At 40.8% G+C, this 24,514-nt stretch overlaps 2 protein-coding genes across 2 annotated transcripts; one reads left to right on the plus strand and one right to left on the minus strand.

Annotated features, from left to right (window-relative positions):
• Window positions 1-124: 124 nt before the first annotated feature.
• smc1a (structural maintenance of chromosomes 1A) lies at window positions 125-13,851 on the minus strand. The gene is made up of 26 exons (XM_085442721.1): window positions 13,460-13,851; window positions 12,461-12,649; window positions 12,034-12,146; window positions 11,585-11,788; window positions 10,789-11,027; window positions 10,438-10,696; window positions 10,167-10,307; window positions 9,998-10,080; window positions 9,783-9,882; window positions 9,333-9,440; window positions 9,026-9,211; window positions 5,444-5,623; window positions 5,196-5,342; window positions 4,872-5,009; window positions 4,668-4,784; window positions 4,479-4,585; window positions 4,239-4,380; window positions 4,014-4,159; window positions 3,749-3,902; window positions 3,550-3,657; window positions 3,226-3,382; window positions 2,955-3,109; window positions 2,639-2,790; window positions 2,480-2,549; window positions 2,258-2,368; window positions 125-943 (listed from the first exon to the last, which is right to left on the minus strand). Exons 1-26 carry the CDS (start codon window positions 13,566-13,568, stop codon window positions 863-865), a joined length of 3,696 nt encoding a protein of 1,231 aa, XP_085298847.1. The 5' UTR covers window positions 13,569-13,851; the 3' UTR covers window positions 125-862.
• Window positions 13,852-14,063: 212 nt separating this feature from the next.
• ribc1 (RIB43A domain with coiled-coils 1) lies at window positions 14,064-24,240 on the plus strand. The gene is made up of 8 exons (XM_085442722.1): window positions 14,064-14,157; window positions 14,389-14,609; window positions 14,771-14,986; window positions 20,470-20,586; window positions 20,870-20,988; window positions 21,580-21,816; window positions 23,763-23,929; window positions 24,090-24,240. Exons 2-8 carry the CDS (start codon window positions 14,411-14,413, stop codon window positions 24,169-24,171), a joined length of 1,137 nt encoding a protein of 378 aa, XP_085298848.1. The 5' UTR covers window positions 14,064-14,157; window positions 14,389-14,410; the 3' UTR covers window positions 24,172-24,240.
• Window positions 24,241-24,514: the final 274 nt, after the last annotated feature.

A 24,514-nucleotide genomic window follows, 5' to 3' on the forward strand; every position in this document is an offset into this window, starting at 1 on the left:
AATAAATGCTACATTGAGGATCGGTTCAAACATATTCATATGAAAGCTACTTTAAAAACAGCCCGATGAAATTACAAAACAGCACATGAGTTGCAAGAATGTATTATGAAGTAAACAAGATAAATGAGTTTAAATAATTCAAAATTTATTGAAGCAAAGCAATCGATAAAACAGGCCAAACAGTTTCAGCATGAACTCATGCTGAGTTTTCTGCCTACCAAAGTTGATTCAGATTATTACTCAGGGAATAAAAAAACTTCTAAGTAGCAGAGCAGTGATAGCCTCAGTTCCATGATCTCATAACAGCTCTGCCAGCTGCTGCTGCTAACTGCAGGTTTTATTTAGCTTTTGCACATGGGAATGTATCCATCATACTGTAACAACAGATTCCTCATTAAGCTTTAAAAAACAAACAAACACAGGCGCACATATGAAATTGCAGTTAAGTACAGAGAAGAGGAAACAAGCAAGAGCTTTAAAGCACACAGCTGGAAAGACGGCCATGAACAGTATAAAAGTTATGAAAACAAAAATTGGCTTTAGGGATGTTCGAGACACTTAACCACATGATACAAATTCTACAGCTTCTTAAAAAGCACCCCACACAATTATATTGGAAAACTGATAAAGGACTGGTTTTTATAAATGTACATACATCCTGGTCATTACGGTCTATAAAGAAAATAAAACAACTGAAGCTCAATAAGTCACTACTCTAATGTTTTTGTTTTTTTTAAAGGAAATAACATGTGAGACCTAATGGATACATCATCTGTGACTACAAGGTTACAATGAGCAATCCAGAAAAAGTAACCATGGAAACATCCAACTTCACAAAATAGCAGTGCTGGGAGAGCTAGTCTTACTCATTTGGATTTGGGTTGGCATCGGGATATTGCGAGAGGTCAAAGGTTAGCACTTTGCTTATGACGCAGTCTCCTTGCTGTTGATGGAAGAAAAAAAGAAAATTAGTTCATTGTTTCCGAATCAGCATTGACTTCACAGCTCAAGATGCTCAGGTTTTATTGGCCAAATATCAAACAGGATCTTTTAATTCTTAGATACACTGCATGTGGTTTATGATGAGAATGTTATTGCATGTCTGTATATGAAGAATATAAAGTGTTATATGAATCTAATGAACTCCATTCTATTGCTGTCTCAGCTCCAGGTTCAGAAGTTTAACGTCTAAAAACAGCCTGACTATTGAAAATTCAGCCATCTCAAGGCTATATTTTAGTATTTTGCATAAAGCTTTATATGCATAATACTCAGAAATGCATCTCGCCGGTTGGGTCAACACTTTGCTTAGCTTAAAACACGTCACAGGTCACAATACAATATTAGGAAGTACAATGTGCAATGAATATCCTGCAGAGAAGCAAAACTTTTTCTGTTTATTTTGTTTGTTTGTTTTTTTCTGAGCAGTTTCAGAAAGAAGAGAAGACGGGCTTCACGGGGATATTTGGTGTATCGTGGTAACACAAAGCATTCGCAGTGTAAACAGACAGATTTTACCATGTGCTCTTCACATTACTGCAAATCCTCCACTATTTTAAGAAAGTTCAAATGGTTCCTGAAAGATGAGAATTATTTTATAATTTTAAAGGCGAAATCACAAACGCAGCCCGTGTGATACTCGGGTGATAACAGGTTAATGACCCTGCATGCTGGAGATACAGATGAGCCACCCAGTCAGAAACTGTGACCGTCAATACATAACTGTATCCAGAGAATCTTTGATTAGGAGTTTCTGTTGCAGACATTAGTTCACACTGATGAATCCTGGGTAAATTCCTTCTTTGCTTTGCGAATAGATTCAACAGCCATTATGCTCAGCAGGAGACATCTGTTGCAGTCAATACATGTCAGTCTCGTGACACTGGCGTATTGTGAGTGCTAGAGTAGAGTTTATATGAAAAATGATGCATGAAATGGGGACATTTTCTTAACAAACCATAAAAACTTATCTATAGCATAACCTTATATGACACATAATAATATGCATTATTTTATGGGCTAAATTTAATATCACAAAGCAATGCATATGCTTGATCTTTATCGACTTTTATTCAGTTATTATGGCTTCTTTTTTGTTGTGGTTTTGTTATGGTAGCGTTCTTGTTGTAAAACAATGCTGAAACTACACAGTTGCACTTTTTAAGTGGTGCTTCAAGTGGTACTAATTCGGATCTAAGCTGATCCGCTCTTTGGGGATTTTATCCGTCTCTAATTCAAAACAAAAAAAAAGACTCACCTCTGGATAAACACCTATGAGAGAGTCTGCCTTGGTGTAGAATTCCTCCTTCAGAGAAATGACAATGGCCTGGAAGTTCTCCATTGACTGGTCTTTGATGTAGTTGGCCACCTTGAAGGTACAAAGAGAAAGCATTAAGGCTAATGCACTAAAATCACAAGAAATATTAATTTAAAAACAAACAAACAGCTCATTATATCAATGTTTATTCTCTAAACAGACCTTGCCAATATTAGTGTTGTCCAGAGCTGCGTCAATCTCATCCAGCACAAAGAAGGGGGCGGGTTTGTAGCTACAGAGAAGCAAGAAAGATGTAAACAGTCAACTTCCGTCAAGTCATACGTGTATTAAAAATTCCTCTGCACATCTCCCTTGTTTCACCTGTGAATAGCGAAGAGCAGAGCCAGGGCAGCAACAGTTTTCTCTCCTCCTGACAAGTTGTCCATTGGTCTGAACCTCTTGCCTGGGGCCACACAGTTATAATTGATACCATCCAAATATGGCTCCTCTGGGTTTTCTGGACCTAAAAATGCCTAAAGAAGAAACATACGCTGATTGGTAAACGCAACTTGGGCACATGCACAAATGGATATATATAAAATTTACCATGTACCAAATTCCACACATAAAACTGCTTCCTGTCATGGCATTAGACATAGTTAATGATGTGTAATGTGGCAAGTCTCTAAAAACATACCTGAGCACTACTGTTGCGTGACAGAGCCTTGTAGATCTCATCGATATTGGTAGACACCGACTCAAAACAGTTATTAAAGCGATCAAATCTTTCCTTCTTGATCTGCTCAAAGGCTTGCTTGGCCTTTTTGGCTCTTTTCCGAGCAGCCTCAAACTCTGAAAGAAGAAAGGAAACCAAAAAAAGCATATGATACAAGTTTAACAAGAGGTCTTCAACTTCCTGTCCCCTTCCACATTTCACCCCAGCTTCTAACATGAGACTGCCATCTCACCATCACTGGTCTCTTGGAATTTGTCCCTGACACTCTCAAGCTTCTCCATAGCCTTCATGTTGGGTGCACTGATCCTCTGCAGGATGCTCTGCTGCTCATTCAGACGCTGCTGCAGTGTGTTCGTCTCAGCCTTGATCTCTTCCTCTGACAGTGCATCCTTTAGGAAGATCGAAGAATAAATGTATTAATTTACATGCATCTACAAAATGTAAGTACAAAATCTGACTTCAGCTATAGAGATCACCTCTGCGGCAAATTGCTCATTTTCCTACTTGGTATATTTTAATGTGTAAAGAAAATTTTTATAATATTATTTGGACCCACCTTGAGGTCTTCAGACAGGTTGCTGTAGTCAATTTCTATAAGAGCCTCTTTGGCCAAAACACTGCTGGATGTCCTTTGGCTGCTGGACTCATCCGTCTGGGAACTCCCCTTGAACAGTAAAAACAAAAAGACGGCTGTCGTTTTCTGCTTCGGTCTTAATGGAATTACAGTTAGAGCAACGATGGTTTTGTTAATGTACCTCTCCCTGGCTGATATCATCCATTGTTCCAGAACGAAGAGGCAACCTGATATCCTGCATTTTGCAGGCTTGCAGCAGGTTGTGACGGTCACTGCGCTTCTGCTCCAGTTTGGTCTCGATGGCAGTGACCTCCTTCTGGAGCTGAGTCAACTCCCTGGAATAATAAAAAGTTGTTTGTAGAACAAACTCACTCAAACATAAAATCATATTAAGAAGATATTAAAAAAAAAAAAAAACTACAGTGCATATGTCTGCAGTCACTGACTTGTTTGCACCACCCAGTTTTTTGCGAATCTCCTCCATCTCGTGATTTTTATCATTGACTTCAGATTTCTTGGTGAGATGCTGGTTCTTCAGGTCCTGCAGCTGGGCCATTGTCTCATCAATGATTTTCATGTGTCTGTGCTCCTCCTACAAAGCACGCAAGAGGGATTAAAAGTGATGTCAAAATCAAGGGCAAAACATTTTCATCGTCTAACTTTGTTTTCACCTTTTTAAGTCTCTCGATTTCAGCCTCGTCCTTCTTCACAGTCTGCTCCCACATCATGACCTTCTCCTGGTCTTCCTTCAGCTGATTCTTCTCATAGTCCAACTGGATACCCAGGCGGGTCTTTTGAGTCTCAAACTCAAGACTAAGACAAAAAAAATGAAGTTATGCTTCAACAAACAGAGACAGATTCACTATTAGCTAACTGTCCTGCATCAGAAGCGACTGGATTACTGAACTCACCGCTTCTTTGCAATCTCATTCTGCCTCTTCACTTTCTCCTCCTCAAACTCTCTGATATTCCTCACTCCAATCTCCTTACAGAATTCCACAAACACCTCATCCTCCACCTGGGAAACAGAAACAATGTTGTGCAATGTTACATGTTCATAAACGGACTTCTAACTGCAGCTCACTCTGTGCCAGTCTCACCAGGTTCATGCGGTCGCGCAAGTCAGTGATTTCCCGCTCACGGGACTGGATGATCCTCTTGATGTCATTGATGCGAGGGCCAAAGTTTGCCAATTCACTCTCTAGCTTAGACTTCTCCTGTATCACAGAGTAACGGAAAAAAATTTAATGCAAGGGTCACTGTTTCTAACGGTAAGAGGAAAGAAAGCTGTTACTGAGCCGTACCTGCATATTGAGGGAGAGGTGACGGGTTTTTGTCTGCTCCAGATCACTCTGTGAGTACTTGAGTCTCATCTGCAGACCGTGGGCCTGAGACTGCACCTGACGGAGCTCTGCCTCCTTCCTCTTGGCCTTCATTTGCTCCTGCAGAGGAAAACATTAACATTAAGTGGATATTCATGAATTGTTCATTTAATAATTAAGGTAGTACAAAATAACAACAATTATTTTAGTCAGAGGTTAGTCAGCATAAAGTGCTTCATGGTGACTCTTACTAAAAATCTGTCGTCCCAACAAACTCTCTGATGTGGGTCATATATTTAAAGTCACCTTGAGCTCTTCAGTGAGTTTCTCCTTTTTCTCTTTGAGCTTGTCCACTGCCTTCTCATCCCATCGTCTGGCCTTAGCTTTCAAGTCGCTGGCACCTCCAGAGATGACTCCAGACTTCTGGAACAGAGTACCGTCCAGGGCTACCGTCTGGACACCGATGAATAAGAAGTTAGTAGGTAGAAGTGGTTATTATGCATTCTCACATCTATGAATCATCCAATCATCCATCTTTAAATTAGGCTAAGTACCTTGTGCCTGTATGGCCCTCCAAAAGCAATTCTTCGCGCATCCTCAACATTCTCGCAGACCAGAGCATTGCCACAAGCGTACTGCAGAGCTTTTTTGATGTGGGGAGGTTCATAGCGAATCACATCAATCACCAGCTTGGCTCCTCGCAGTTCTCTGAGTTTCTCATCGGTTGGTTTCACCTTTGAAAAGACAAGTTTTAAATTTTCTAGACAATATTTACAGTGTGAACGGCACTAAGGAAAGAACATTAATGACCTGAGGTTGGGATTATTTTAGAGTTAAGTAGCATTTTATATAAAGAACTTCTGCGGGGAAAAAAATGTTCAAATTGTCAGTGAAAAAAGATTATTTATAGACGTGACAACATTTACCCCCCCCCCCCCCCCCCAAAAAAACAAAACAAAAAAAACAAAACATAGAGACAGAAGTATAATTTTGGCTTTAAAAATTGCAGAAAGCAATGTTGCCCATCCTGCCATGAATTTGCTCTTTCTATGACATTAAAACATGTTGCAGGAATTGTCCGCAGGGAAAATTAGGTTAGCCAAATATTTCAAGTGAGGACCAACTCTGAGAAACTTTAACAAAATATTATCTGGATACATAATCATCCAGCTGACCACCTTCAATTTCTCCCAACAGGGATATTCAGGGTTCACGCCTATTTTTCAGGGTCAAATTCAAGCACTTTTTAAGCACTTTCAAGGTCAATTTTCAAGCTTTTCCAGATTGGCAAAAAAAGAATGCATGATTCACTCGTTTAACTAAGTAAGACCAAGTAAAGATTAAAACAAATCATCTTAGGTCGACTTAAATGTCCTTTGTTCCCCTTGTGTAAGAACAGAGAAAAATGCACCACACAAAAATACTGAAAAAGGAAATGCTCGCCTTATATGCAAATACGGTACAAACTCAAAAAACACATTTCTCTTAAAAACTAAGATGTGAAAATGTGAACAAATCAACTCGTTAGAGATATTCATCTCCACTTGAAAAAAACAGCAACCCCACATAACAAGAAAACTGCACCAAACACCACAATAATACACAGCAAGGCCAAATGAATAAGTCTTCTCATCAGCGATTGACGCTTCTTAGCTATGTGACACAAAAATAGGAGACACATGTTTGTTTGTTTTTAACTACCGTAATTGTCGGGCTATAAGCCGCTACTTTTTGCACAAGCTTTGAACCCTGCGGCTTTTAGTCAGGTGCGGCTTTTCTATGGATTTTCCATGATTTTTGTGATATCGTAAGACGATTTGTTTTGTTTGTTCCGCTGTTGTACGGCACTACGTTGCCTGGCGGAAGGATCGGGGTTCAAGAGTGGTATGTTAGTCACATGTCCGTCCGCCAGGCAACGTAGTGCCGTACGAAGTAGCGCGAAAAACAAACTTCAAAGTAGCGCTACGCATTCAGCGGGAGGCGTGGATGACGAACGGCGATAAACTTGCGAAAAGCAAGTTATGCCCAACTCCACCGGTGGATTCTGACAGCGTGGAAAAGTGCGAAAACATCCACGATCACCAACGGATTTTGAAGGGCTGGACTGCTGCATGATGGAGAGGAGGACACCGCCACGGCCCTTCTGAGGGTGTTCGACTCCGACACTGACAACGAGGATTTCTTTGTTTTTGAAAGTGACAACGAAGGAGAGAAGCGGAGAGTGGATGACGAAGCCATCCTGAGCCTGTTCGTTTCCGACATTGGAGAAGAGGACTTTGGTGGTTTTAGTGTGCAGGAAGAAGAGAAAGATGGTGAATGACTGACTTTTCTTCTTGTTAAAGCTGTGTCACTGCACCTGAGCCTAAAAGGTAGTCCGAATCTATTTTTCTGGTGTGCTGTAGGTTACTGTTATGTACTACATGTGCAAATATGTACCCATAACTTGTTTTTCAAAATATTAATAAAAGGGGTGTGTCTCCAAACAGCCATCTCTTTCCTGGCAATTCCCTTTGTGCATATTCTCTTACATATGATGAGTCAACATTGAAACACCTGCGGCTTTTAGTCAGGTGCGGCTAATGTATGTACAAAGCAGGATTTTCCCCTGATTTTAGCTTGTGCGGCTAATATTCAGGTGCGCTTTGTAGTCCGGGAAATACGGTAGTTAAGCACCCACGCCCAGAAAAATTGGGGCAAAGGGGAGAAGATCAAGTTTAATTGTTTAAAACACAAGGTCAGAAATATAAGTGCAGACATGAGGACTGTCACAGTAATATCCATATTTTGATTTATGATTTTCTGGAGTTAAATGTGAACCGAAGCATACTTTCAAAGGTGTTACTTTTTAAAAAAAATCTAAGGGAGGGAAATAAAAAAATGCAATTTTTATATGTTTGAGTCACAGTAACTTTTAACATAGTAACATCTGCAGTAATATTTACACCTCTGATGACATCTCACCAGTGTTAGCTTTATTTTGATACCAAGACTGTTTACGCACAGTTTGTAATTGCAGAGAAATGCTCCATTTATTTTGGTCATTTCATTTTCAAGCAGCTCAGAAAACCCCTGAGGGCCTAACAGGTTAAAGTTAATTCCCAATAAAACTTACTGTGAGATGTTTGACTACACTGCTGTCTGTATTATTGTTAAAGTCACCTTTAAAGTGTTTGTTCTACTAACATCTTGTACAGTAAGACAGGCATGGAGAACAGCGCTGACTGGGAGAGGCTTTGAACAGATGACACACTCAGTTCAATTCAACATATAAGACTTTAAGACAAACATCGACCTAAAATCTATTTATTTAATCTGTCATCTGTGGTATAATTATGTAAAATTATAATGTATTGTTCATCTCCCTTAAATAAACAGGCAGCCTTAAAGCATGAAACATTCATATATTAAAACACTTAAATCTGTCTGTTGTCTCAGTGGCTGATTGGGCCCCACAGGTGTCAATGTGAGCTTGAAGCCATTTATAATTTTTAAGTTGTTTAATGTGTATGTAATGTGCAGCCCAGGCAGAGAAATTTTACTTTTACACATCGAGACTCATTTTATTTCTCTATCTGATAAGAAAAATATTCGGTCAGATAGTTATTTGTAGTGAATGAAATACAGTTTCAAGCCCGTTTAAGCACCACATCTGAAATTCAAGCACTTTTCAAACCTTGAAAAGACAATATTATTTTCAAGGATTTCAAGCACCCGTAAGAACCCTGGATATTATTCTCCAGAGCAGAGCAGAGATTTAAAATCAGAACTCCAGCAACGCAGTAGCTTATCTAGTTCAGGACCCATCACAATTCACAGCTCATTGCCCACAAACCTAAAAACGTGACCCATGAGGATTCTTTGGAAAGTCTCCGTAGAACAACAGCTGATCCTGTTTTACCATTTCACTCAAATTAAATAACATTTTAATCAAATTCAAACCAATAATGTAGGTAAAGTAGTTCACCTTGTGAACTACGTCTGAGTCGATGGATGTATGGATGGACAGACAACGCTTTGTGCTTCCCCAAGTTTTACAAGACTGACAATTTAGCTCACAGGCTACACCCATCAAGGACATAATTTTATTATGAATTGTTCAAAGCTCTCAGTTGGAGTCATTACTTTTATATACTTACTTCAAGGTAATCAAGAGGAAGGAAGGTCTCCGGCTCTCCTCTCTGCTCCTTTATGTACTGAATGCAGTCTCTGCCAGTCTTCTCTGAGTCAACAATGATGGCGTCCATGTTCTTACCCAACACTTTAGTCACAGCGATTTGATATTTCTTCTGAGTGGGCTGACACAGGTCGATCAGACGACCATACTGAAAACACAATCAGTAAACGTTTGTTTGTTTAGTGCTCTTATGCTCAATGTTTAAATGCTTTCACCAAAAAGAAAAGAAAAGCAGACCCGGCATGGGTATAGTGCCAAAGGTGCCTTACCACAGAGCCAGGATAGAGTCTTTTTATACTCTCCATGATCTCGGCCTTGCGTTGCTGGCGACTGTTCTCCTGCCTGTCGATTCTGGCGTCTCCAAGCTGCTCCATCACCTAAACCACAGTCCAATAATAAGGGGGTTCATCAGAGGTGCTACGATAGGTGACGTATTCACTTCCCATAACGGATGTAAGAATTTATAGAATCCAGTATTACCCAAGCTAGGGTGCTAACATGGATTAATGACCCACAAAGCAATGATTTATTTAATCAAGTCTACTGATTGACAAAAAGAAATAATGCTTTGTCTTGTACAGTTCAGGAAAATATGAGCTATAGAAAAAGGCTGATGTCTTTAGGAGCAGAGTTACCACATGCAAAAATTAACTAACTCAATTAGAGTAGATTCAACTTGTTGTTGGTGCTGATTTCTTTCTTTCCTGTGCATTGAGTACCTGATTAAGCTCCATATTGATCTCATCGATCCTCCTTTTGGCACTCTCCACTTCCTCAGTCAGCTCTTCCTCCATACGCTTCTGCTCATCTAGTGATTGCCTGATGGGGAAAGAAGGGAAAAAAAGGATGTGAATCACACAGTAAACCAGAGAAACCTATAAAATAAGTTTGCCACAGCTCCGCTCAAAACAATCCAAAATTAAGAGCAGCATACCTGCTGGTGGCAATATAATCCTCCAGTTTTTCAATACGTTTCTGGTTTTCCTCGATTTCACGGATCTTCTGTTTAATTTTGGCCTAAAGAGAAACAACAACTTCTATCAAATCAATTTCGTTCTGGCTCATAAAACCTTTCCATCATCTTCCATTTTTCTCTCCTTTACCTCTGTCTCCACTTTCTTTCTCTCCTCTAAGTCAAGGCGGTCCTGGTCAGCCTTCTGGTCACGATTGAACTTCTCCAGCTCCTGTGCCAGCGTGGCAGCACGTTTGCTGGCCTCCTCCTTCAGACGATGATACTGCTTCACCTGGAAGAAGGGAGACAAAGAGTGTGCATTTTTCAATTTCATGAAACATTATCATTTTACTAAAATCCTGTAACTAATTTGGTATTTTTTCAAGATAAAATGTCTAAAATGTAGTTTTCACACATCAGACCTGATTTTCCTCCAAGGTGAGATCCTGGCCTTGACTCTGCGCCTCCTCCTCCATTCTTTCCTCAAACTCTTGCTTAGCCAGCTCCACTGCCCTCATCTCTTTATCCAGCTCATCCATGTCTGCCTTCCGCTTCTTGTACATCTTCTGGGCATTTTGCAGTGATTTTCTTGCTGCCTCAAGCTTCTTGATTTTGTGTGAGGTGTTCTCTTTGGCTTTGATGTACTGAGGCCTCTTTTGGTTCAACTCAGAGTCCTTCTCCCTGTAGTCAAGTCAACCGTTTAATGTAAGTCAAATGACTAATGGTGCATTAAGCTTTAAATGTCAAAACTTATTTTATTTAATGCCACTTACTTAATTTCTTTCTCAATGGTCTGTTGCTCCCTCATCAGCCTGCCTAGCTCCTTCTTCTTGTCCTTCAGCTCCTCCTCCACATGGTCCATCTTTTTACGGTCCTTATCAATCTCCTTGTTCCGCTGCCCAAGCTCTTTGTTCAGCCTCTCGATCTCAGTCTCATTGTGGTACAGTTTGAAGAGCTGCAACTGTACACTAGCTCTGGCTACTTCATCCTTAAGACGCTGGTAACGCTCAGCCTGGTAAAATGAAGGAAAAGAGAGAAGCGAGAAAATCATGATTAGAGATGTAACTGATTCCACATTTCATGACCAATGAGAATTTGAGGTTTTTCCATCAGATAACCCAAAAAACTAATCACGAAAATTCAAAAGTTTGTTTCAAGGCTATTTTTGAGTCATTTCAAATAAGAAATACACAGATTTGTTGCCGATTACAGTGTAACAATCTTTACTTCATCTTTGTGTTGTTCACCTAACACCAGACTTTCTCTCTTATATAAATATATGTGGGATAGATTTATATGCAGGATGTGCAGTTGTTACATTGCTGAAAGCTTATGTTGAGCTTAGCTAAAAGTTCCTAGTTTGTCTTTTACTGTTGAAATTTGGTGCATTCATATGAATGACAAATATTTGCATTATCTGGAATTATATATTACCTAAAATTTGTTAGAGTAGAAACAGGCTATACCACTCAATGGATCCTGTATGGAGGAATTCAGTAAATGCCAAATAACCATAGACACTGATCATGACACTTTGTGTCATATGCAGACTCAGTAAAAATGGCAAACCTCTTCTTTCTCTTGCTTAGCCTCTTTGCGCTCTGCAGCGATGTTTTTCTTGCGATGATAGTTAAACTGCGTGTCCTCCTCTGCTTTCACCATCTCCTTCTTCCTCCGGTCATACTCCTGGGCCAGCTCTCCTGAACGGGAGATCTCTTCAAACAGCGCCGTACGCTCTTTGGGGTTCTTCATGGCAATAGACTCAACGGCTCCCTTAAAGGGAAATAAAGACAAAACTGAGATTTGAAATAGCAAATAAAATGTTACCTGGTGTTAATTTAATCTCTGGTGTAACTGACCAAGTCACGTTCAAACCAATGATACACACACACTAAAAACTACTGCACTCTCCAATCAAAATAACCTAGTGGATTAGTACAGGAGTACTATGAAAGACTGCCTGTGCGTAAATTGCTCTTGAAAAGATCTTGACAACATTTACAAGAATGAAATCTTACCTGAAAGACCAAGAAGTTCCTAGCCTTTATCAGAATTCCAAGTTTTTCCAGTTCTTCACTGTATTCAGGCAGGCCCACTACTTTACTGTTGATGCGATACTCAGAGGAAGAACCTGGTGCATATTCCAAAAACAAAACAAGCATTAGCTCATCATCAACACACACAAATTATATATATATACATTTATAAATGTAACAGATTTTAAATATTTTTGACCCACCAAATTGCAAACACATGTAAAAATGTTTTCTTAGACGATGAGTCAATTTTTGAAAACTGATATCCATGCAGCTTTACTACTATCCTTTTATTCAGCTGAAAAGCATTCAAATTTTACTAGATCAGTGTCTTTTAATTCACACAGACAACTATTCAAAAAGAAAGTTAATTATATATTAAAGGACGGTTGGTAATGGAGCTTTGTACCAATAATGACTCTTGTGAAGGCACGTTCTTCTCCATTATCTTCCTGGTACACCATGCTGACAAAGGCTCTGTTGGCAGCTGGCTTCCCTACAGGCGCTCCATGGATTAGATCCTTCAGAGTCTTCACACGCAGGTTACTTGTCTTCTCTGCCAACACGAAGCTGATGGCATCCATAAGGTTGGACTTTCCTACAAACATTATGATGACATTGAAATCTTAGTAAACTTTGGGACCTTTTTATATTAAAACACACATGTTAAGACCATGTTGCTGCTTGCTTCTATACATAAACAACAACTGTATATAGGCTTTAATATCCCTTATGTAAAACATAGTTTGTTACCTAATATTCATTTTTACATCCCATCTCATATTCTTATATCTCTGTTTTATTTAATGTTATTTTTGATTTATTCTAGTTGTACACTATGGAATGGGGATAATATGCATGTCCTGTAAATATAATAGGAAAGTTCACCTTTTATTTGTACAGTCTGGTGCAAAACAGCAGTTCTGCAATAAAATGCATCTTATTGGCTATTAGTATGCAGTTTTTACACGTTGTGTTGGCCAGATAATTTTGATGATGCATTGCACTGTATTACGAGAAAAGACCGTTGAAAGACTTCGTCTTTCTCTAGTGTAAAGGTAGGTCCAACCCCAATGTTTACAAATATATTAAGTGCCTATACGACATAAGTGCTTAAGCAGTCTAAAGGAATTACTTCAATTAAAATGCAAATACGTTATTCTACAAACTGACAACGATTAATACACCGAAATAAAATTTAAATAACTACTCTAGTGGCAAATATGGATATGAAACAATACGATACATCACACTACCAACAGCTGAACCCCCATACAGTTCAGCTATGCACAGACTGAGAGTTATGATCTAAAGAGAAAGGGGCTGTGGAGCTGTGTTTACCGTTAGGCACAGCTAGCAGTTTGCATTTCGCATTAGCTTCGAGTTTATGTTAGCTGTTATTACATACCAGATCCATTGGGTCCGATGATTGCAGTAAACTTGTGAAAAGGTCCGATGATCTGCCTTCCTTTATACGACTTGAAATTTTCGATCTCTATCAGTTTTAAATAACCCATCTCGTTATATTTGTTTAGCTGGTCTGCAGTGAATATTAGCTTAGCAGTTAGCTAATGCTAACAACCAATGTTTACCCGGTAAGCTGTTGCAAAGACGCAGTGTGCACGAAATGAATGAACCGCTCTGGTCAATCTACTGCTGCTCTATGCACAAGTTACATTATGATCTGCGCAAGCGTTTTAAAAATTAAAATGAAAAATATAATCTTTATCAAATATACTCGGTACGGCGGCGACAACAATGCGCCATTTTACAATCCAACAGGAAGACCCACAAGCGCGCGAGACACGAAACCTCACAGTTTCTCGCGAGACAAAATTTAGTTGTCTGGAGTTTGTCGTGTTTTGATTGTGATCGACCTTGGATATCACTTTTTACTACTATTAATGCTACTTTATTACAGAATATACACATTATTAAAAATAAAAAGACATTTCCTTAGCTGGTCCTGTCACTCTTGTTATGTGTTTCCAGCATAGCGATATGTGGCCACTTGTTTCCATGGTTACCAAGGGTCTCCAAACACAACAGGAGCAGATTTTCATTCACTGATATTGAAAGAAACTGAACAGATTTATAACGTCAGCGGTAAGTTGATCAGAGGTTTATGTCCATTTTTAAGGAAGAGACATTTGATTTAGTCTACTTCTGCCTTGCCTTTGGTTTTTGATGTTATCAGGTGATGACAGGAGCAAATCGCTCTGAAGATGAACCCCACCAGGATTTTATATTTCAATCGGCACAATCATTTCTTTAATAATTTATTTTCAAGCAAGATTATCAGCTCCGATAACAAGTGTCGTAATGCTGTCTCTTTAGGAAGTCACTAGAAACTTTGAACATGTTCAAAGTGGATTTGCCTGTAGACGAGTCCACGGAAAAGGCTGTGGAGAGGCGTAGGGCTGCAGAAACAGCACGCAAGGCCCGCATTTTCAACACCCGGCTTCGTGTGATGGGTCTCGACCTAGATACACTAAACCAACAAGTCCAGGAGAAGAAACACCAGCAAAACATGGAGAAACAAATGGACAAAGCTTTGGGTAAACTGAAGGACATGGATGAGTTAGAATTAAAGCAGTTTAATTGCAGACATAATTCCTGCAAGACGCTATAAATGCAAGTCCCCTAGTCCCTTATTATTTCAGGCCCTCTCCATTAATTAGCTTTGGTTGGTCATAGGTGTATTTTTAATGTATTACAGATAAGTTGAGAATATACCAAGATGAAGCACTGGTGCAGCAGAACAATGCTGAAGAGGAGAAGCGAAGAGTTTTGAATTCTGAACTCACCAATTACTGGGCTACTCATCAGCGACCAGAGGACTCTCGTGATGCTGATCTTAAATTTGGCCTGAAGGGGGCATTCAAGATCGCCATTCCAGAGAATGAGCTAGGGCCTGCCAGTATGCAAATCTTTAACACTTACACCCCCGGAGAGCAGTCATTTCGGGGTAGTACCTTAGACCCCCGCGGAGTCATCATTTTGCGTTTCTACCTTTAAAAGCCGGAGAGCAGTCAAATGCTGGAAGTGGAAGCTAAATTGGCTAGTCATTCATATGTATATTGGGTCGTTACCTAGGAATTCTGGAGGGAGGGGATTGGGGGAGAAATCAACACACATGAGTCTAGGTCCTTTGTTGCTGACATTTATTGATAAAAACAGTAGTTTCATTTCATGTTATTTCCTTTTTCATTTCAAGCAAGGAAGTGGATGTAGTTAGTAAGTAAGATATTTCAGACATTATTCTGACACAGAGGAGGAGATACTGGAATTATAATTAGTATCTATGCATGCATTTGTGATTTTGTTTGACCTTCCCATTGCTCACAATTTGAATTTGTTCACACTGCAGATGAGTGTCTCAGTCCCCAAACAAGCTCTCTTTTTCGGTGGAGAAGCAGTCTCCTCATCCGCAGTGAGTGTGGAGAAATCAACACACATGAGTCTAGGTCCTTTGTTGCTGACATTTATTGATAAAAACAGTAGTTTCATTTCATGTTATTTCCTTTTTCATTTCAAGCAAGGAAGTGGATGTAGTTAGTAAGTAAGATATTTCAGACATTATTCTGACACAGAGGAGGAGATACTGGAATTATAATTAGTATCTATGCATGCATTTGTGATTTTGTTTGACCTTCCCATTGCTTACAGTACAAAAAACCAACCATTTGTACACATATGTACTAATAATAATAAAAAGTGAGTGCAACACTGCAACCCATCACCCCGTCGTTCAGTGGTCGTTGATCAGTGGTCCATTGTGGCACCATTCAGAGCACTGGTACAATAGTACCAGCAAGATATGGGAAGACATTGCAAATGTACTTGGATTTTAGGTTGCAAGCCACCCAAAACTTGATCCCAAACTTGTCAGGTTTACTTGCAATATACTGCAGGAAACCCGTCACCCCGTCGTTCTGTGGTCCATTGTGGCACCACTGATCAACGACCACTGAACGACGGGGTGACGGGTTGCATTGTTATGTGGTCACACCCCCGTCGTTGATCAGTGGTCCATTGTGGCACCATTCAGAGCACTGGTACAATAGTACCAGCAAGATATGGGAAGACATTGCAAATGTACTTGGATTTTAGGTTGCAAGCCACCCAAAACTTGATCCCAAACTTGTCAGGTTTACTTGCAAACACTTGGAGTGTTTCAGTATGCCATCTTAGGGAGAACTCAACACACATGTAGGTCCTTTGTTGCTGACATTTATTGATGAAAATAGAAAAAAAACCAACCGTTTGTACACATGTTTACAAATAATAACAAAAATTGAGTGAGTACATTACAACATTTTCAGCAATCACTCACAATCCTGGCACTGCCACGGTATCTGTCGCCTGCATTTACCACATGTGTACCTGTAGCAGTGAACACATCGCACAGTGGCCTGATTTTTTTTGCATCTGTGTTTGACCTGACACGTGGCCCTTTTTCCAGGGCTCGGTGTGGAGGGTTGTGTCCGAAGCAACTGTTCTTTTCTTTCCTTCTTCGCAGCTACATGAGAGTGAGCCAATTCGGTTGCAAGGGCTACCAGGAAGTCCACCCGTCTTTCCTTCGTCCCGGTGCATTCTTGATACAGCACATGTGCATTCAGTGCTGCCATGTCAATCATGTTATAAAACACGGCAACTGGCCAGCGCCGTGTTCCTTTGCGGACAGTGTACTCCCGAACCATCTGGTCCATCACATCCACGCCACACTTTGTCTTGTTGTAAAGGGTGACAGTGTTTGGCTTCCTTTTGGTAGTGTTTTCGGTCTGAACCACGCTGTGCATGCTGCTAAGAATATATACTGTCTTCTTCCGTTTGGCCGCATACGCCGTCAGCGTGGCAGCAGAGGTTGAAAACACCTAAGAAATAAGATAAATTGTTAATTCCATAGCCCTTTTACACACAATGAAACACATAAACATAGAACCACAAAAGACCTGCAACATACCTGAGTGGTGAATTCATTGCGATCTGTCTGTCTAGTGGATTGAGGAATTTCCCTGCGAATCTTGTTGACTGTGCCGAGGATGGTGGTTTTCCGTCTAAGAAGTTTTTGCGCAAGTGAAAGCGATGTGAAAAAATTGTCAGTGGTAACATTTCTGCCCTTGTCCAGGAATGGTTCCATCAGCCTCATAACTACATTTTCGGAAAGTCTCTCCCCAGTGGGACGATTGGGGTCCTTGCCAAGATATGGGAAGACATTGCAAATGTACTTGGATTTTAGGTCGCAAGCCACCCAAAACTTGATCCCAAACTTGTCCGGTTTACTGGCAATATACTGCAGGAAACTGCACCGAGTTTTTGATGGGAAAAGCTGTTCATCAACGGTGATATGTAGACCAGGGTTGTAGCACGTGATGCAGTTGGTGACAAATGATCCCCACACACTGGAAATTGCTGCGAACTTATCAGTCTTTGCTCGATCACAGCGGGTGGACTTGTCATCAAAGCGTAGGTGTTGCATGATGTCTTGGAAGCGGTTTCGTGCCATAGTTCCAATTATCTGTGGGTTTCCCAGGTTTGCTGACCAGCAGTCATTTACAGATGGAACCCTGTAAACCCCCCGCAAGATGACAATAGCAATAAATGCCATTAGTTCAGGGAGGTCCATGAACCAACAAACATGCTCCGTTTGCTGTGCATGTTGAATAGTCCATTCTTGAATGCTACGAAGCATGTCAAGAGTGATGAAACACAGGAAGCTCTGAAGGCGACTCAAGATACTTCTCCTGGCCTTAGCCGTTGGCTCTCCATCTGCAGCGTACGGTTCTATAGGGGTGAAAGGGAGACGGGTCCCCACATGTTCTTCACGCCACACTGTGCCATCTTTCGCTGTCTCAGTCCCCAAACAAGCTCTCTTTTTCGGTGGAGAAGCAGTCTCCTCATCTGCAGTGTGAACAAATTCAAATTGTGAGCAATGGGAAGGTCAAACAAAATCACAAATGCATGCATAGATACTAATTATAATTCCAGTATCTCCTCCTCTGTGTCAGAATAATGTCTGAAATATCTTACTTACTAACTACATCCACTTCCTTGCTTGAAATGAAAAAGGAAATAACATGAAATGAAACTAACCGGAAGACTGATCAGACAGCTCTGAGTCCGAATCCGGCTGAACTTCTAGGTCTTCTCCATCCGAGTCACAAGGGTCGACTTCCGCCAGGATCATTTCCAACGCCTGCTGGGTGGTGAGTCTTCTCTGCATTTTCTTTCCTTGGAGAGGAGGTCCGTACACCACAGGATTCTTCAGGGCAATGAAGGGTTAGGCTAAGTGCAGTGAGATTGTATCATATATATACCCTTGATCACAATTGATCAGTGGGGTCAGGTCACACTGATCAGCGGGGTCACACCCCCGTCGTTCAGTGGTCGTTGATCAGTGGTGCCACAATGGACCACAGAACGACGGGGTGACGGGTTTCCTGCAGTATATTGCAAGTAAACCTGACAAGTTTGGGATCAAGTTTTGGGTGGCTTGCAACCTAAAATCCAAGTACATTTGCAATGTCTTCCCATATCTTGCTGGTACTATTGTACCAGTGCTCTGAATGGTGCCACAATGGACCACTGATCAACGACGGGGGTGTGACCACATAACAATGCAACCCGTCACCCCGTCGTTCAGTGGTCGTTGATCAGTGGTGCCACAATGGACCACAGAACGACGGGGTGACGGGTTTCCTGCAGTATATTGCAAGTAAACCTGACAAGTTTGGGATCAAGTTTTGGGTGGCTTGCAACCTAAAATCCAAGTACATTTGCAATGTCTTCCCATATCTTGCTGGTACTATTGTACCAGTGCTCTGAATGGTGCCACAATGGACCACTGATCAACGACGGGGGTGTGACCACATAACAATGCAACCCGTCACCCCGTCGTTCAGTGGTCGTTGATCAGTGGTGCCACAATGGACCACAGAACGACGGGGTGACGGGTTTCCTGCAGTATATTGCAAGTAAACCTGACAAGTTTGGGATCAAGTTTTGGGTGGCTTGCAACCTAAAATCCAAGTACATTTGCAATGTCTTCCCATATCTTGCTGGTACTATTGTACCAGTGCTCTGAATGGTGCCACAATGGACCACTGATCAACGACCACTGAACGACGGGGTGATGGGTTGCAGTGTTGCACTCACTTTTTATTATTATTAGTACATATGTGTACAAATGGTTGGTTTTTTGTACTGTAAGCAATGGGAAGGTCAAACAAAATCACAAATGCATGCATAGATACTAATTATAATTCCAGTATCTCCTCCTCTGTGTCAGAATAATGTCTGAAATATCTTACTTACTAACTACATCCACTTCCTTGCTTGAAATGAAAAAGGAAATAACATGAAATGAAACTACTGTTTTTATCAATAAATGTCAGCAACAAAGGACCTAGACTCATGTGTGTTGATTTCTCCACACTCACTGCGGATGAGGAGACTGCTTCTCCACCGAAAAAGAGAGCTTGTTTGGGGACTGAGACACTCATCTGCAGTGTGAACAAATTCAAATTGTGAGCAATGGGAAGGTCAAACAAAATCACAAATGCATGCATAGATACTAATTATAATTCCAGTATCTCCTCCTCTGTGTCAGAATAATGTCTGAAATATCTTACTTACTAACTACATCCACTTCCTTGCTTGAAATGAAAAAGGAAATAACATGAAATGAAACTACTGTTTTTATCAATAAATGTCAGCAACAAAGGACCTAGACTCATGTGTGTTGATTTCTCCACACTCACTGCGGATGAGGAGACTGCTTCTCCACCGAAAAAGAGAGCTTGTTTGGGGACTGAGACACTCATCTGCAGTGTGAACAAATTCAAATTGTGAGCAATGGGAAGGTCAAACAAAATCACAAATGCATGCATAGATACTAATTATAATTCCAGTATCTCCTCCTCTGTGTCAGAATAATGTCTGAAATATCTTACTTACTAACTACATCCACTTCCTTGCTTGAAATGAAAAAGGAAATAACATGAAATGAAACTACTGTTTTTATCAATAAATGTCAGCAACAAAGGACCTAGACTCATGTGTGTTGATTTCTCCCCCAATCCCCTCCCTCCAGAATTCCTAGGTAACGACCCAATATACATATGAATGACTAGCCAATTTAGCTTCCACTTCCAGCATTTGACTGCTCTCCGGCTTTTAAAGGTAGAAACGCAAAATGATGACTCCGCGGGGGTCTCAGGTAGAAGCCTTCTTGACTTGACTGCTCTCCGGCTTTTAAAGGTAGAACGGTAGAAGCTGGGAATTCCAGTGTTAAGGTAGGGCAGCTCTGACAAAGCAGGGGATTTGTAAGCTTTAAAGACCGGGAGGGGGGTCCAGCTAATGGTTAAATATGTAATATTGTTACCTCTTATGGTCATCTGTCCTTGTTTCATGCACAGGGAGAGGGTGTCGGAGAGGAGCTGAGGATGAGAGAACAAATAAGAAAGACAGAACGAGATCTGCGAGCACAGATGGACGAGAATGAAAAACGGCACATGCGAGACAAGCACATAGGTGAAAAGAGACACACACAAGTACACACATTCACTAGCATTCCTAATGAGTTTACATCATTTACTCTACAACCTCTGTACATCACACACATGCTTCATGCTTTCCTGCACAAACAATCATACACTCCCATGCACAGCCCTTATTACCAGGTGACAGTGATGGATGCTTATCCCTAAGAGCTTTACTGTAAGTGTGAAGTGTGCAGTTAAAGAGCCAAATACAACAGCTAAGGCAGGTGTGGAAAAACACACATCAGATGATCCCCAAATCATGTGTGTCACAGAGATGCTTGCGAGCAAAGAGCTGGTGCAACAAGACATGAGAGGGGCTCAACAAGCTGCCCTCGAGGAGGTGTGTAAGAGAGCCAGCCGCATCGCGCTCGAGAACTACAATCAGGCTCTGGTACAGTATACAGATGGGCAAACAGATATGCACACACCACTCACTAATGTGAATGCTCAAGGCAAAATCTAAAAGGGGTGGGGGTGGGAAGGGGCAAGCTGTGACATGATGTTGTCATGTGGGAATTGCAAGCTGAAAATGTCAAATGATGCATACACACACTTGGTGCAGGATGGCGGCAATCATATTATTTGGCACCAGGCAACATGGATGGTTAAACGGCTTTGATGTATGCATGGTTACTGTCTGTTTTTAAAAGCCTCCATTTAGCTCTTCCCTCATTTGCCTGAATGCACTCGGCTGAATCCCCCATTGGGAGGAATCATTGTAAATCCTTCAGGTCACTGTACTTTTTCATAGTGTTTAGTGGTTTCACTAATAACCACTCATGATGCACAAGCAAATACAGCTGACTGAGTGGCTCTCTCAGGACGACGTTCGCCATATGGCTGACTGGTAGCTCTATGCTAGGAGTAACCACATTTTAGAAACTGGGTTTTGCAATGCTTCTGAATCATCAGTCATCAGTGGGATAATCAATTAACTGTCCCTGGATCTGTGTTAAAGCCTCACCATGTCCTGTACACACAGGCTAAAGAGCAAGCAGAGAAACTGGAGGAGCAACGCAAGAGAGAGGAACAGGAAAATCTGGCAGAGATGTGGCATACAATGACATCTGACATGATGACAGAGTGTGCAGAGGCAACAGAGAGACAGGTGGGAGGAGGGAGGCCACCACAGGTTCTACCAGACAGGTGGAAAGGAATGAGCCCCGAACAGCTGAAAAGCATTCAGCAGGAGAGAGAACAACAATGCCTTGAGAGACAGGTATTACACTCGGTACTCCACAGTAATATAGTCAAAGCTGCACACGGTATTCCATATATGTTATGTAGAATACCATGTCCACATAATCCCTTGAGTACAGAGGTGGCCAGCAGGGGAATTGGGCAGGGCAAGTACTTGTGCTTGGGTACTGCATGTGTGGATTTGAAATTAGTGTTTTCTTTTTTATTATTTTTTATTTAATTCAGCTCTGTCAGCAGCAATGCACAACAGCAGTCACATCAAAGCACTTTATATTGTAGGTTAAAGACCCTAAAATATTAGTTAAATAAACAACAGCAATCGAGCGACTTGGTGACAGTGGGACAGAAAAACTCTTGTTGAACCTTAGACAGAACCAGGCTGGGGGGGGGGCAAGCCATCTGCCGCGACCATTTTGGGATGAAGGGAAAGAGTTTTTGACATCTGTGCCAACTTTTCTACACAGGTTGTTTTCAAAAAGGATTTCAGCTTTGAGGAGATTACTCACAAAGAAAATAATCCTAGACTTGAAAAAACAAAAACATAAGACGGGAATGTGAAACCTACAAAGTCTGTATTCACAAGTAAAAACAACCAAAAAAGCAACAGTGCAATATTACTAGTAAAAATATACATGTATATGAGATCGATACCTTCAGTCCATAAAATAGAGAAATATATTAAGATAATTAAAACTATTGACAGATGAGTATAAATGATCATTTAAAACCAATAAAATAAGTAGAATTAAAGTTCATAAAACAAAAAGAAATAAATAACTTTAAAAAATACATTAAAATACTAATGTCAGTCATTATTAAAGCAGAGTTAAGGGAGTCACCTGCTGACAACAGTCATGAAGGGGATGTCGTGTGTTGTCCAGTATGTTTAGCAGTTTGTGCAACATCCTGCTCTTAATAACTCCCTCTAGGGGCTTCAGGCTAGTCCCCAGCACAGACTCAGCCTTTAATCAGCTTGTTCAGCTTTCCAGCGTCACTGGCTCTGACGCTGCTACCCCAAAACAAACCTACAAAGAAGATTGCACTAGCAGTAACAGACAATAGTGTTTTACTGAATTCATTAAATGACCCAGACAGCCTCAGAGTTGCATTTCCAGTCCAGTCTGTTATTGATGTGAATACCCAGGTTTTTGTAGCTCTTCTCCCACAGTGGAAATGGTGTTCAACTTAGGTTTGTCCCTCCTTTTTGTGTTGTTTTAAACACTGCAAATGTTGGAGTACTCCTGATGTGATTCAGAAGGTTGTTTCAGCAGCGAAAAGATAAAAGCCACATCACCAGTGTTGCTTAAGACTCTGTAAATAATCCATGAGGTCTGCGGGTAGCTTACTGGCTTGTCAGATAGATATTGAGGTCGCAAACATTGCGTCACCTTAAAAAAGCACTAACCTTTAAAAATCAATTCTAAAACTAATTGGAAGCTAGTAAATGTAACAGGAGCACTACTAGTGTCCATCAAGCCAGCGGTGCTCAAACCAGCATCCAGGCACTGAAAGTTGGTTTGAACAAGTAATAAAAGGTCTTATTTTAGTGTGCTGGAGATATTAGAAAAATATACCAGTGTATATCAGTTTTCTCCTTATTCAGGATGATGGTATCTTTCTAGTCTTTCTAGTGTACTAAAATAAGGCCCCAAACTTTCCATTAGTGCCTGGACCTGGATTAACATGATCAACATTGATTTCAAGATGCAATAGCGGCAAGAATAAGCATAAACATAAAGTGCTAACACAGAAAAAAACATTTGGGTGGATCCAGTTACCAAGCCATAAGACCTCCAGCAGATTATTTGGCTCTGAAGCTTTGCATTTCTCAGTGTTATCTACAGGCATGTTAAAGTCACCCAAAATCAGCATGAAAGTTTGGGAACCTAAATCATAATGAAGCAGAATTGCCTTTAGGAGAACAAGTTTAGTGTGTTTTTAGATTTATTTCCTCTCTGCCTTCAGAAACAGCGAGATGCTGAAAAGATCCGTGAAGCAGCTTGGGACCTGAAGCTGCTGAAGCTGTCCAGAGAAGCCGAGAAGGAGGACCTGAGAGCAGCCGAGCTGAATAGAGAGCGGAGAATTCAGATGGACCGCTACAACATGCAGCTGGCCCGAGAGCAGCTGGCACAGTAAGCACTGCCCACATATTCATACACTTTCTGATTAGACACTAATCAGCAAATGTGTTTTAGGCTTAGGTGATAAAATATGGAAATAGAGATTTCAGATTTTATAAACATTTAGGGGGACAAGCTACTTACTGTGTTTAAATTTCTGTTTCTGCCCCAGGCAAGAGTACCTGAATAAGAGACTGTACACCAACAAACCCACCAAGGACTACTTTTATCAATTCAACACCAGCTCCCGCTGACTGCCAGTGACCTGACATTAGCTTGTCCTCCTGTGGCATTGGGCTAAATAAACCTGGTTAATCAATGAATCAGTGTGAACTGGATGAACATTAATCATAACATAAGTGACATAGATTTCCTCCCGATTAACACGGTTATTTCTGATTAGTGACAAAAAAATGGGAGCCTGTTTTGGTACAGATTGTTCCACGTACTTTATTTTTCAGTCATATATCCAGTTACAGCAGTAGCTTCATAATGCAGTTACAATATTGGCCCCAAAAGTGGCAGAAGACCCACAGCTCCAGTCATCCACCCATGACAAATATAGGCATCATCATATTGTGCTAATACTGCACCCCA

This window comes from Copadichromis virginalis, linkage group LG20, assembly GCF_057382275.1.
Source record: "Copadichromis virginalis isolate Kocher_CV1m ecotype Utaka linkage group LG20, C_Virginalis_male_GT1.1, whole genome shotgun sequence".
In the NCBI taxonomy this organism is placed as follows: Eukaryota; Metazoa; Chordata; class Actinopteri; order Cichliformes; family Cichlidae; genus Copadichromis; species Copadichromis virginalis.

Excerpts from the sequence above, each read along its gene's own strand:
- smc1a (XM_085442721.1), bottom strand. The coding sequence starts at position 13,568 with ATGGGTTATTTAAAACTGATAGAGATCGAAAATTTCAAGTCGTATAAA. Across the intron at positions 12,650-13,459 it reads CATCGGACCCAATGGATCTG|GAAAGTCCAACCTTATGGAT; the intron begins GTATGTAATAAC and ends TAATGTTTGTAG. Across the intron at positions 4,160-4,238 it reads AAATCGAGAGACTTAAAAAG|GAGGAGCACAGACACATGAA; the intron begins GTGAAAACAAAG and ends CGTGCTTTGTAG.
- ribc1 (XM_085442722.1), top strand. The coding sequence starts at position 14,411 with ATGTTCAAAGTGGATTTGCCTGTAGACGAGTCCACGGAAAAGGCTGTG. Across the intron at positions 14,610-14,770 it reads ACAAATGGACAAAGCTTTGG|ATAAGTTGAGAATATACCAA; the intron begins GTAAACTGAAGG and ends AATGTATTACAG. Across the intron at positions 20,587-20,869 it reads CATGCGAGACAAGCACATAG|AGATGCTTGCGAGCAAAGAG; the intron begins GTGAAAAGAGAC and ends TGTGTGTCACAG.